This window comes from Oryx dammah, unplaced genomic scaffold, assembly GCF_014754425.2.
Source record: "Oryx dammah isolate SB20612 unplaced genomic scaffold, SCBI_Odam_1.1 HiC_scaffold_21, whole genome shotgun sequence".
Classification (NCBI taxonomy): domain Eukaryota; kingdom Metazoa; phylum Chordata; class Mammalia; order Artiodactyla; family Bovidae; genus Oryx; species Oryx dammah.
Window position 1 is genome coordinate 43,599,563 of NW_024070205.1, and position 14,346 is coordinate 43,613,908.

General features: G+C 37.8%; 1 protein-coding gene across 3 annotated transcripts in view; it reads left to right on the forward strand.

Moving 5' to 3' along the window:
- NME7 (NME/NM23 family member 7) overlaps nucleotides 1-14,346 on the forward strand; it is a 238,487-nt gene that overhangs the window by 92,529 nt on the left and 131,612 nt on the right. For all 3 annotated transcript variants that reach the window (XM_040263560.1, XM_040263561.1, XM_040263559.1), the window contains exons 8-9: nucleotides 3,549-3,613; nucleotides 7,430-7,498. In XM_040263560.1, coding sequence (XP_040119494.1) covers nucleotides 3,549-3,613; nucleotides 7,430-7,498 — 134 coding nt within the window. The remainder of the gene's footprint in view (nucleotides 1-3,548; nucleotides 3,614-7,429; nucleotides 7,499-14,346) is intronic.

The window sequence follows — 14,346 nt, forward strand, 5'->3', positions numbered from 1 at the left end:
GCCTGAAATACCCATGGACAGAGGAGTCTGGTGAGCTACAGTCCATGTGGTCTCAAAAAGGGGCGGATATGATTGAGCATGTACATGCAAAACCTCTTTCCTAACCCTCTGTGGATATGACTTTCTTTAATATCATCATACCATCTTGCTTAAGCCAGTGGATTTATCTTAATTTCCAGGGTGCTTAATTTCCTTTCATTCTTTAAGATCCCTATATTCCAAGAATTTTCCTCTCTGTTTGATATTATAATACCACTGTAGTATTTTTTTTCTTGATTCTCTTGCAAATGTCCTTTTACATGTCTTTATTCATTTGAAGAATTCATTCTTCAGTCCCCAAACTTCAGGTATTTTCTCGAAACTTATTCCTCTCATCTCTCTCTCTCTCTCTTTTTTTTTTTTTTTTTGCTTTTCCCCTTATTTTTATCGAACAAGTACTCATCTGTTCTCATCACTTCAACTCTAACCTCTTGTGCCTCATTGTATGTCTATCTATCTATTGGAATACAACCCCACATTACCAGTTTAATAAAGGGAGTTTGTTCATTCGTTCCTTGATGATTTTTTTCTGCCATTGAATATATTGTCTTCTCAAACGCTGATCAGTGTTCTACTCTAAAATTCTGTTTCTGTGTCCAAATTAATTCAGTATCTTTATTCTTAATTCAGGTTCATAGCTTGTTTTCATCTTAAAAGTGCTATCATTCTTCTGGTCACTTAGACTCAAATCCTTTATTCCTTCATCTTCATGCTCTATGTTCACTTTAGTCTTACAACTTTTGGGGGGGAATATCTTATATTCACTACTTTTTTATTTCTTTACTTCTGCCATGCAAGTCCAATCAGCAAAATAGATGATGCCAACAGCCTTTGCTATTCTTTCTGTCCCTTATTCTTTTCTTCAGACCAGCTCACCCATTATTATTACATTAATAATCTTCCTGTATTCTCCTATTCACATTTTCAGTGATTCATTTCTTTTGAAGGAAGATTTTTCTCACTGGATTCTCAGTGTTGATATAAACTATTTTAATTATAATGTAACTTAAGTATGTCCACACATACAAATAAATGTAAACTTTTGCACATACAGCTGTATAACTAAAACAATTTACAGATTGATTACAAACAAAACTATAAAATGGATAAAATTTAGGTTAACATTAATGTGACAAAAGATGTTTGTGGAAAATCAGTAAGTTCAAGATGAATATGGCTCTGAGTATTCTGCATTTGGCAGGGACCTAGTGTACTCTTGAAACTTCTGAGAAACCTTTCTTTCTACACCATGCTATTGTATCATTTGGCCTTCAGTTGGTACAAATGTATCTTTTGAGAAATAGATCTGTCCTTGTCTTTTTTGTTTGTTTGTTTTTTCAGGCCTCAGCCAGCTGTCATTAAAATAGCCTATTTGGCAGCAGTAAGACTAAATAAAAATACACATTCAGGCACTGATACTACTTATTTGATACTGATACTAGTTATTTGGGATCATTAGGTAAGCATCAAGATGATCCAGAATAGGGAGTGTGTCTGTGTGTGTAATGTGTGAAAGAGAGAGAAAAAGAATTTCAGTTCACTTGAAAAAAAGAAACTTAGATTTTTAGAGGAGCCTGCTGCTGCTAAGTCACTTCAGTCGTGTCTGATTCTGTGCGACCCCATAGATGGCAGCCCACCAGGCTCCACCATCCCTGGGATTGTCCAGGCAAGAACACTGGAGTGGGTTGCCATTTCCTTCTCCAGTGCATGAAAGTGAAAAGTGAAAGTGAAGTAGCTCAGTCGTGTCTGACTCTTCATGACCCATGGACTACAGCCCACCAGGCTCCTTTTATAGGAGACTAATGGAATCTCAAAAATCAGTTCTAGACCTTCATAGTCTAAAACCACCATTATAAAAATTGCTATTTGTGGCATAAAGACCAAATTCTTCATGTTGACATCCAAGGCCTTTATAAATTTGGATTAAATTTCTTTTCCTTTTTAGCTTTTTTGACCTCTTACTATTGTATATGGACTTCCGGGTGGCATCAGTGACCTGAGAATCCACCTGCCAATGCTGTAGACCTAGGTTCAATCCCTGGGTCCAGAAGATCCCCTGGAGAAGGAAATGGCAACCCACTCCAGTATTCTTGCCTGGGAAATCCCATGGACAGAGGATCTTGGCAGGCTACAGTCCATAGGATCACAAAGAGTCTGAAGGCACGCAACTGAAGTGTCTGAGCACACCCACAGGCACTATTGTGTTCACAGGTTCACATTCTCCCCAGCTTTATGCCTTGTCTCTTTTTATACCTTTGTCCCTATATAATCCTGTCTGTCTATAACCTTAAAGAGCTAGTTCCTGCCCTCATTTCCCATTGAATCTTCTGTTCTCCTCTTCAGTTTTAATTTGACGTTTCTCCACCTTTGACTTCTTTTGGACTCCTTCCATATCTGGTACTTTAACACCACATTTTTTTATAATATTAGTTTAACTCTTTGATTTTCATAGTTTTTATATCACAAAGCTGAAACGCCAGTACTTTGGCTACCTCATGCGAAGAGTTGACTCATTGGAAAAGACTCTGATGCTGGGAGGGGTTGGGGGCAGGAGGAAAAGGGGACGACAGAGGATGAGATGGCTGGATGGCATCACCGACTCGATGGACATGAGTCTGAGTGGACTCTGGGAGTTGGTCATGGACAGGGAGGCCTGGCGTGCTGCGATTCATGGGGTTGCAAAGAGTCGGACATGACTGAGCAACTGAACTGAACTGAGACTTCAGGTTCTTAAAAGTTTTTGCATAATCTTCAAGATTGGTTTTGAGGAGAACAGACTGTAGACACAGTGGGGGAAGGCGAAGGTGGGATGAAATGAGAAACATATACCTTACCAGGTGTAAAACAGATAGCTGGTGGGAAGTTTCTGCATAACACTGCTCAACAAGGTGCTGTAGTTAGAGGAATAGGATGGGGGTGGAGAAAGGTTCAAGCGGGATATATGAATAGTTACGCCTGGTTCACGTAGTTGTATGGCAGAAACCAACACAACATTGTAAAGCAGTTATCCACCAATTAAAAATAAATTTAAAAAATAGTTTTCAAAACTGAAAAAAAATGATTGTCAATATTCCTGAAGCACTTTACTAAACGTTTGGGACTACAAAATCAAATGGGATTACTGAATCAAATGGGGTTACAGTATTAGAGGTCTAGTTTTCCTGGGCAGATTTATGTGATTCATAAATCTTACATAGTGTAAGCAAGTGTTAGTTGCTCGATCTTGTTCAAGTCTTTGTGACCCCATGGGTTGCAGCCCATCAGGCTTCTCTGTCCATGGAATTCTCCAGCTGAGAATACTGGCGTATTCCCCCTTCTCCAGGGGATCTTTCCAACCAAGGGATCAAACCTGGGTCTCCTGCATTGCAGGTAGATTCTTTACTGTCTGAGCCAACAGGGAAGCCCAAGTGTTTAAGCAAAATACTTTGATATAGAAAGTTTGCATTTCTATAAAGCTAAAATGCCTTAGAAATTTTGCATTTTTGCACTCATTTGTTCTGTATTTTCAGGACTTCTGGGAAAGATCCTGATGGCTATCCGAGATGCAGGTTTTGAAATCTCAGCTATGCAGATGGTAGGTAGTTTGCAACAGTCATTAACTTACTGATGAACTGTGTGTTGTTGTTTTTTTACAGCATGCTTTAATACATTTTACATTGAATTTTCTCTGTGCACTTGTGAACTCAACACAGTAAAATCAAAAAGATATGTTGAACATGATAACTTTTAGTAAAAAATATTTTTGAAATGATTTTACCAGTATAATCTCTCACTGAGAGCTAACCGTCCAGTGGTACATCTAATTTAAGCTTATAAAGCAGATTTATATAATTCCTGGAACTTTAGTTGCAGAGTACATGCAGACTGAAACAATGCATTTAATTCCTCCAAACAAGAGATAGTTTTGAGCTAAGGACTTATAATGAAATTTTGTTGTCTGGATTTGGGACTAAGAAGAGAATCAATTTGGCTTTTTCCCTGACCAGAACCTTTGCTGGCTTCTGGACTTTCTTTCAGGATCTTCTTTAGAGTTAGCACATTTCAGCCCCTCTCGTGGCAGTAACACCACTAAGCCTCCGGAGTCCACAATCATTCAAAATTGCCCTGCTGACACATTTCCAGGAAACCCTTCACTGAAGAAACAATATTAACTTCTCTAGAGCTCTTCTGTATCTCTGTGGTACACTTATCATTGCACTTGACAAATAAATTGGTACAATTATTATGCTGCTGCTGCTAAGTCGCTTCAGTCGTGTCCGACTCTGTGCGACCCCATAGACAGCAGCCCACCAGGCTCCTCTGTCCCTGGGATACTCCAGGCAAGAACACTGGAGTGGGTTGCAATTTCCTTCTCCAATGCATGAAAGTGAAAAGTAAAAGTGAAGTCGCTCAGTCAAGTCCGACTCTTCATGATCCAATGGACTGTAGCCTACTAGGCTCCTCCATCCATGGGATTTTTCAGGCAAGAGTATTGGAGTGGGTTGCCATTAATAATTTGCATTTTACAGTTTTTGAAAGACAGCAAGTTTGTGTTATTGTGGTAGTGAATTACCAGTTCAGGAAAGAATTTTCATACCAGTTTATTTTCTCTTTCTCTGGAGAAGAACTCCTTTTGATTTCTATGAAGTCTTTGCATCAGTCCAGATCAGAGGTCAGGGCACTAACTGGGCTTCTGCCTATTTTGTATCCCAGATTGGTGGGAATGCTCATAAAATGAGAAAAGATTAGATGTATCAGCTAGTTTGCAAAGTTATCAGGCAAAGCTTGGAGACAAATGAGAAATTTAATATTTGGAGAATCTTGCCTAGTAATGAAATTGATAGCAACAGCGTTCTCAAAGTATTAGCTTGGTGATGTAGTCAGCCACAGGATTATGGGATATAAGCCTCCTTAAGTAGTAATCACTGTGAACATTTTAGAATTAAACATTAATCTAACTCTAGGCTTACAGCCTAGCATAGTGATTGCCCATAGTAAGTGCTCAGTGAAAAAAAAGAATAATTTGTTTTAAAAAAGATTAATTGAATTTATGGAGGCATGGTAGTTTAATGGCAGTCAGAATCATTGTCATTTTTGAAATCAGTAAACTCTATTTCTGAATCATGGATCTTGTACTTTCTAGGTTATAAACTTGGCTGATTTTAAGCATTCTTATATTCAATTTTCTCAACTAGGCAATGATAATATTATTTGCTGCTATGGCTTATTTTGTGCATTAAATAAATTAATACTACATGATACTTTGAAGAATTTCCAGTTCAAATCACCAAATATTTAATAAATTATACCTTGTTATTTGGGCTTCCCTGGTTGCTCAGATGGTGAAGAAACCGCCTGCAATGCAGGAGGACAGGGTTTGATGCCTGGGTCGGGAAGATCCCCTGGAGAAGAGAATGGCAACCCACTCCAGCCTTCTTGCCTGGAGAATTCCATGGACAGAGGAGCCTGGAGGACTATAGTTCATGGGGTTGAAAGGAGTCAGACAAGATTGAGCAACTACTACTTTCACTTTTCACCCTGTTTTTATTTTATAATATTAGTCATATAAGAAGTTGTATGAATATTGGATAAGATACTGAAATCAAAGAAAGTTCCCTCCCTGTAATAGCTGTGTTGCCTATGCAGAGTACATCCTGCGAAATGCCGGGCTGGATGAAGCACAATTTGGAATCAAAATTGCCGGGAGAAATATCAGTAACCTCAAGATACGCAGATGACACCACCCTTATGGCAGAAAGCGAAGAAGAACTAAAGAGCCTCTTGATGAAAGTGAAAGAGGAGAGTGAAAAAATTAGTTTAAAACTCAACATTCAAAAACTAAGATCATGGCATCCAGTCCCATCACTTCATGGCAAACAGATGGGGAAACAATGGAAACAGTGACAGACTTTATTTTTGGGGGCTCCAAAATCATTGCAGATGGTGACTGAAGCCATGAAATTAAAAGATGTTTGCTCCTTGGAAGAAAAGCTATGACCAATCTAGATAGCATATTAAAAAGCAGAGACATTACTTTGCCAACAAAGGTCCATAGCAGTCAAAGCTATGGTTTTTCCAGTAGTCATGTATGGATGTGAGAGTTGGACTATAAAGAAAGCTGAGCGCCAAAGAATCGATGCTTTTGAACTGTGGTCCTGGAGAAGACTCTTGAGAGTCCCTTGGACTGCAAGGGGATCCAACCAGTCAATCCTGAAGGAAATCAGTCCTGAATATTCACTGGAAGGACTGATGCTAAAGCTGAAGCTACAATACTTTGGCCACCTGATGCAAAGAAGTGACTCATTTGAAAAGACCCTGATGCTGGGAAAGATTGAGGGCAGGAGGAAAAGGGGACAATAGAGGATGAGATGGTTGGATGGTATCACCAACGTGATGGACATGAGTTTGAGCAAGCTCTTGGAGTTGGTGATGGACAGGGAAGCCTGCTGTGCTGCAGTCCATGGGGTCATAAAGAGTCGGACACAACTGAGTGACTACACTGAAATGAGCTATGAAAATAAATAGTTTGAACTGTTGTCTGGGTAGGGAGAAGCTCTGTGGTCTTCAATCCTGGCAACAATAAAAGGACAAAGTAGGGAGGAAAACAAAAGTCTATGTCTACTTTTTAAAAATTTAAGGTTTTGGTTCTTGAAACTCTAGAACTTAATGAAATTTTATTTCTAAGTTTGAATCCAGCCTGGATAAGAATGAGTCTTTGTAGCTTTACCTTACTAGCATACTCTGACAATTCTTTCTGAAGAATAGTAGGATTTTCAGATGAATGGTGTCAGTGCTTTATTATGACCCAGACTAACTAGGGATTTTTCTGAATGCCTGGGAGGATAAGAGTATTATTTCCAGGCCCCTCTACAAAATTTGAAGAAATTTTCTTTGGTAATGTTGCTTTCTTTTGCCACTGATCTATTGATAAACAAAATTACATTGTGCCTATGTCTTTTTTGTATGAAGAATGAGGTTTTTTTTTTTTTTCAATAAGATAGATTGTAGTAGTTGAGAGCCCAATCAGTGGGATCAGACAGTTTGAGATGGAATGCCAGGTAGTGAAGGTTATATTACTCCACTGAGTCTTCACCTCATTTGTAAATTGGAGCTGTTAACATTACTTATATTGTAGGGCAATTGTTATAATTAAATAAGATGGTACATGAACAGCACCTGGAACAATGCTTGATATATTAAGTACTCGATAAATGTTACATATAAATTCTTATTTTTGATAAACAATAATTTATTATTGATGGACTGAACTTTAACACTTCTTCAAAGACTAGTTTCTTCAGGGTTTAAATTTTAAAGAAAATATATCTGAGAGAACATAAATATTGAATGCTAAGTGTGATTCATTCTATTTTTTTGGTTGACTTATGTTTTTCTTTTTTTTTAAATCCAGTTTAACATGGATCGGATTAATGTTGAAGAGTTTTATGAAGTTTATAAAGGAGTAGTGTCTGAGTATAATGTAAGTACTGAAGTAAATGTAAAGTATTGGTATTGAAAACTTGTGTATCTCAGATTTTGTAGGTCTCAGTATAATTTATAATCGTGAAAATATTCCTTGAAGTATTCACAGTTCTGCTGGTTGACAACTGATCATACCAATGACTGGAGTATTTTTATCCCTGAAAGCCAGTGGGTCAGTTTTTAAAATATGATGCTGTTTCATTTATGGAACAAAAATATACAGAAATCCAAAAATCACTTTGCTGAAATATTGACACATTTTGATAGGCTTCCCTTCTGGCCCAAATGGTAAAGAATCTGCCTGCAGTGTGGGAGACCAGGGTTCAATCCCTGGGTTGAAGCTATCCCTTGGAGGAGGGCATGGCAACCCACTCTAGTATTCTTGCCTGGAGAGTCCCCATGGACAGCAGAGCCTGTAGCCCAAGTGGGCTACACAGCCCATGGGGTCACAAAGTCCGAAACAACTCATCGACTAAGCACAGCACATGGAGATAATATTCTCAAGGTAGAAGACTGTTGAAAATGCTTTAAAAAGTTGAGAGCAAATAGTTCTTGATGTAGTTGCATAGCAGTTATTTCATAGCATAGTCTATTTAATGATACAAATGCAGATAGAATCATCTGAAAATACAGTGGAGAGTGAATAATAGTAAGACTTAAGGGGAACTGTTTAGAGAGCAGTGAAATTCATTCTTGAAAACAAGACTGTATTCAAATAAACCAAGTGTTGTTCCTTAAAATAACACATGACAGATACTTAATCAAAGTTAGTTTCCTTCCCCTTTTATCAAATTAGATACATTTGTGCTGGTGGCCTGCCTCATCACCCTTATTGCTTTATAGGGCATTTTGCTCTTTTTTTTCCCTTTTGAGTAAAGTTCACCCTGACAGTTAGACTAGATTCCCCTCTCCTCATCTCTCTACACCCTTTCCTTTTAACCTAGTTTTTAAAAATTTTATTTCTAATTTTTTTAAAGTTATTTGTTTATATTTGGCTGTGCTAGGTCTTCGTTGGTGCATGGTTTTTTTCTCAAGTTGCCAAGAGTTGGGGCTATTCTCTGGTTGTGGTACACAGGCTTCTCATCGTGGTGGCTTCTCTTGTTGGCGAGCACGGGCTCTAGGGTATAGGGGCTTTAATAGTTGCAGGTAGTTGTGGGGCATAGGCTTAGTTGTTCTGTGGTATGTGGGCTCTTCCTGCATCAGTGATTGAACCCGTATCTTCTGCAATGGCAAGTGGATTCTTTAGCACTGAGCCAACAGGAAGTCCTCAACCTACTTTATTTTTTTATTTTTATTTTTTTGAATTATTTTGTTTTTATTTTTATTTTTAAATTTCATTTTATTTATTTATTTAATTTATTTATTTATTTATTTTATTTTACTTTACAATTCTGTATTGGTTTTGCCATACATTGACATGAATCCACCACGGGTGTACATGCGTTCCCAAACATGAACCCCCCTCCCACCCCCTTCCCCACAACATCTCTCTGGGTCATCCCCATGTACCAGCCCCAAGCGTGCTATATCCTGCATTGGACATAGACTGGCAATTTGATTCTTACATGATATTATACATGTTTCAATGCCATTCTCCCAAATCATCTCACCCTCTCCCTCTCCCTCGGAGTCCAAAAGTCTGCTATACACATCTGTGTCTTTTTTGCTGTCCTGCATACAGGGTCATCATTGCCATCTTTCTAAATTCCATATATATGTGTTAGTATACTGTATTGGTGTTTTTCTTTCTGGCTTACTTCACTCTGTATAATCGGCTCCAGTTTCATCCATCTCATCAGAACTGATTCAAATGTATTCTTTTTAATGGCTGAGTAATACTCCATTGTGTATATGTACCACAGCTTTCTTATCCATTCATCTGCTGATGGACATCTAGGTTGTTTCCATGTCCTGGCTATTATAAACAGTGCTGTGATGAACATTGGGGTACATGTGTCTCTTTCAATTCTGGTTTCCTCAGTGTGTATGCCCAGCAGTGGGATTGCTGGGTCATAAGGCAGTTCTATTTGCAATTTTTTAAGGAATCTCCACACTGTTCTCCATAGTGGCTGTACTAGTTTGCGTTCCCACCAACAGTGTAGAAGGGTTCCCTTCTCTCCACACCCTCTCCAGCATTTATTGCTTGCAGATTTTTGGATCGCAGACATTCTGACTGGTGTGAAGTGGTACCTCATCGTGGTTTTGATTTGCATTTCTCTAATAGTGGTGCTGGGAAAACTGGTCAACCACTTGTAAAAGAATGAAACTAGATCACTTTCTAACACCACACACAAAGATAAACTCAAAATGGATTAAAGATCTAAATGTAAGACCAGAAACTATAAAACTCCTAGAGGAGAACATAGGCAAAACACTCTCCAACATAAACCACAGCAGGATCCTCTATGATCCACCTCTCAGAATTCTGGAAATAAAAGCAAAAATAAACAAATGGGACCTAATTAAAATTAAAAGCTTCTGCACAACAAAGGAAAATATAAGCAAAGTGAAAAGGCAGCCTTCCAAATGGGAGAAAATAATAGCAAATGAAGCAACTGACAAACAACTAATCTCAAAAATATACAAGCAACTCCTGCAGCTCAATTCCAGAAAAATAAACGACCCAATCAAAAAATGGGCCAAAGAACTAAATAGACATTTCTCCAAAGAAGACATATGGATGGCTAACAAACACATGAAAAGATGCTCAACATCAACCTACTTTAGAAAAGGAAAAAGGCGCTGGTCCAAGAACTGGCCTGAGCCTTTCTTCTGTTTAGCCCTACATAGTAAAGACTGATGATGAAATCTTATATTTTGCATTTAGCATAGTTCATAGTTCAGTCGCTCAGTCGTGTCTGACTCTTTGCGACCCCATGAATTGCAGCACGCCAGGCCTCCCTGTCCATCACCAACTCCTGGAGTTCACTTAGATTCACGTCCATCGAGTCCATGATGCCATCCAGCCATCTCATCCTTGGTCGTCCCCCTCTCCTCCTGCCCCCAATCCCTCCCAGCATCAGAGTCTTTTCCAATGAGTCAGCTCTTCGCATGAGGTGGCCAAAGTACTGGAGCTTCAGCTTCAGCATCATTCCTTCCAAAGAAACCCCAGGGTTGATCTCCTTCAGAATGGACTGGTTGGATCTCCTTGCAGTCCAAGGGACTCTCAAGAGTCTTCTCCAACAGTTCAAAAGCATCAATTCTTCGGCGCTCAGCCTTCTTCACAGTCCAACTCTCACATCCATACATGACCACAGGAACAACCATAGCCTTGACTAGACAGACCTTAGTCGGCAAAGTAATGTCTCTGCTTTTGAATATACTATCTAGATTGGTCATAACTTTTCTTCCAAGGAGTAAGCATCTTTTAATTTCATGGCTGCAGTAACCATCTGCAGTGATTTTGGAGCCCCAAAAAACAAAGTCTGACCCTGTTCCACTGTTTCCCCATCTATTTCCCATGAAGTGATGGGACTGGATGCCATGATCTTCGTTTTCTGAATGTTGAGCTTTAAGCCAACTTTTTCACTCTCCTCTTTCACTTTCATTAAGAGGCTTTTTAGCTCCTCTTCACTTTCTGCCATAAGGGTGGTATCATTTGCATATCTGAGGTTATTGATATTTCTCCTGGCAATCTTGATTCCAGCTTGTATTTCTTCCAGTCCAGCGTTTCTCATGATGTACTCTGCATAGAAGTTAAATAAGCAGGGTGACAATATACAGCCTTGATGTACTCCTTTTCCTATTTGGAACCAGTCTGTTGTTCCATGTCCAGTTCTAACTGTTGTTTCCTGACCTGCATACAGATTTCTCAAGAGGCAGGTTAGGTGGTGTGGTATTCCCATCTCTTTCAGAATTTTCCACAGTTTATTGTGATGCACACAGTCTAAGGCTTTGGCATAGTCAATAAAGCAGAAATAGATGTTTTTCTGGAACTCTTGCTTTTTCCATGATCCAGCAGATGTTGGCAATTTGATCTCTGGTTCCTCTGCCTTTTCTAAAGCCAGCTTGAACATCAGGGAACTGGTAGTGTTCTACCCTTCTTTAGAGGAACCAAAGTGCTTTTCCTATTGTTACAGCTTTTCAAACTTTAGTCTTATCAGCTTCTTCATTTTAGAGTTATGCTTTTTCTTTTTTTGAATGGAAGAAATTTTAAAGTGTGTTCTTAACATCATTTATTCAACCAGTGACAACTGTTTTCCATTTTAAAAATCTTTCTATTTTACAGTTCCCTTCTTTTATGTGTTAAATACACTTTTAAATATATAGTTAAAAGCAACTACCTTTGTTAATGCACGTTATAGTTTTACTGTTTATAAGATAGAGAGACTCATGGATACTTATCTCACAGTACCTTTGATCCTGAGTTATATTCTCCTACAACATCAGATAGAATTGAATTTGGTAACACGTAGTAGTTGAGTACCTTAATGTTTTATATCCATATCTGAGGTAAGTCATATTTCCTGTTGGTAAGCAACTTTTTTTTAAAAAGCTTATCTTTTAAAATTTCCTTTTTGTTGAGGTAACATTGGATAACATTATATATCAGTTTCATATGTACAACATTATATGTTGTGTTTTATAAATGCCATACATGCAACTTTTATATAGTATACATTTACTCTTGGAATTTTTTGAACCCAGGATTCTGGAGATTAAGATAAATGTATCACTAGGTGAACATGTTATTTTTCCTGAGAAATCAGGAATTTGAATACCAGTAGCAATATTATACTTTAATGTCAGAACAACTCAGAATGATTGGTGTTGATGTACTTTCTTCTGTTTAATCTTCTCAGCAAGATATCCTCTATAATTATTAATTAAATCTTGTAATATTAATAAAAGAACCTATTTAGGAGAGAGAACAGAGGGACTTTTTGGAAGGGAAAAACTACTTTATTCCAGACTAATTATTAGTCTTGTGAGTAGTTTTTAGTAATGGTTATAATTTTTATTCAGCTTAAAATGGCTTATTCAGCTTAAAACATATATTTCAAATGGTTGGTTTATAACAGTCTGTTAATGGGAGAATGCACTGGCTCATATAGTATGAGCCAGAATATATCAATATCTAAGTATCTTTGAGATGTTACTATATATATATGATATAAAATTTTATTGAATCTAGGAAAAGTTATTTCCTTGAAAATTCTCCCCCAAAGGGAAGTAAGAGTGTTTTTATCCCAGTAATAGTTTATTGAAATAAATAATATTCTTGAGTGATTTAATAATCTGATTCTTTAAAAGTTCTTGTCTCATTCATTCTGACTATTTCATTCTCACTGTGACTATTTCATTCAGAGGAAGTTGTGTGATGGTCTGTATTCACATACTAGAAATGCATATGTTTGTGGTATCTTTCCTTGGGTAATTTGTGATCATAAGAATCAGATAGTAAACCCTGGATCTCACTTGCTGTTGTGATTGTTTTATTTCTCTTGGGTGTCTTATTTCTCATGACAGTTAATATTTAGGTGGAAAAGGTAAAATGCTGCATACTAGATGTCTCTTAATTTTGAAAAAGTGAAAACGTTAGTCCCTCAGTTGGTCCGACTCTGTGACCCCATGGAGTGTAGCCCCTCAGGCTCTTCTGTCCATGAAATTCTTCAGGCAGTAATTCTGATGTGGGTTGCCATTCCCTTCTTCAGGGGATCTTCCCAACCCAGGGATCATACCCAGCTTTCCTCTGTTGCAGGCAGATTCTTTACTGTTCGAGCCACCAGGGAAGCCCCTTAATTTTAGGAGCTATATATAATGCTACAAAGTAGGCCCTGTAAAAATAATCTTAAGAGGCAACATAATCTAAAGGAACTAAAAAACAGGTGATCTGATTCTTATTGACTTTGTTAGTATAATGCTTTGACCTCTTTGTCTTCAGATTCTTACTTATAAAAGAAGATATATAAGGTCATATTAGTGGCTCCATCCATTTTATTATTTTTTAAACTTAAAGTTTTCTTAATGTCAGGATGTGAAATGATCCTCTCAAATGTAGAATATGTCAGTGGTCCTTAAACTTTTTGGCTCTACGGATCAGTTTCGTGGAAGACAGTTTTTCCACGGATCCTGGGGAAAGGGATGGAGGGATGGTTTGGGGATGAATCAAGTGCATTGCATTTATTGTGCAGTTTATTTCTATTATTATTACATCAGCTCCACCTTAGATCAGCAGGCATTAGATCCTAGAGTTGAGAACCCCTGGAATACATAGTGGGAAATAATACAGTGTCACTGACACTGCTGTACTAAATATGTGTGCGTGTGTGTGTGTGTATAATTCTACTCTAGTTCTAGGTTATCTCATATCACTTGCTTCAAATTGTAGAATTTTCCTAGCTCCCAGATTTCACTGCAGCTGCTTACAGCTTCCTTATCTCAGGTTCCTTCCTTTTTTGACTGTCGAGTCAGATGCTAGGTTCAGATACCAAAACCACCAGTTGTATGACCATAGAAATTACTTACCTTTTTTAAGCCCTAGTTTATCTGTATATCAAATTGAAACAATGTTATTATTACTTTATAAAATTATTGTGGTTATGAAATAAATAAATCTTGTAAAGTAATCTCACATATTACTGAGATTGTTGCTTTAGTAAATATCAGCTGTTTTTATTATTACTACTTTTATTGTTATTAAGGCTGACATTCTTTATAGTAGATTCCATGTTGATCATTTATACTTAAATTTGCTGCTTCAGCATTTGCAGTCATGAAAAGGTAATAATTACTATCTTATAGTGTTATCATGATCCAATTATTTGCCACACATATATTACCGCTTGTGGGCCAGACAATGTGTTGGATACCAGGGAGCCAGAAATGCACACTGCCTGCATTCTT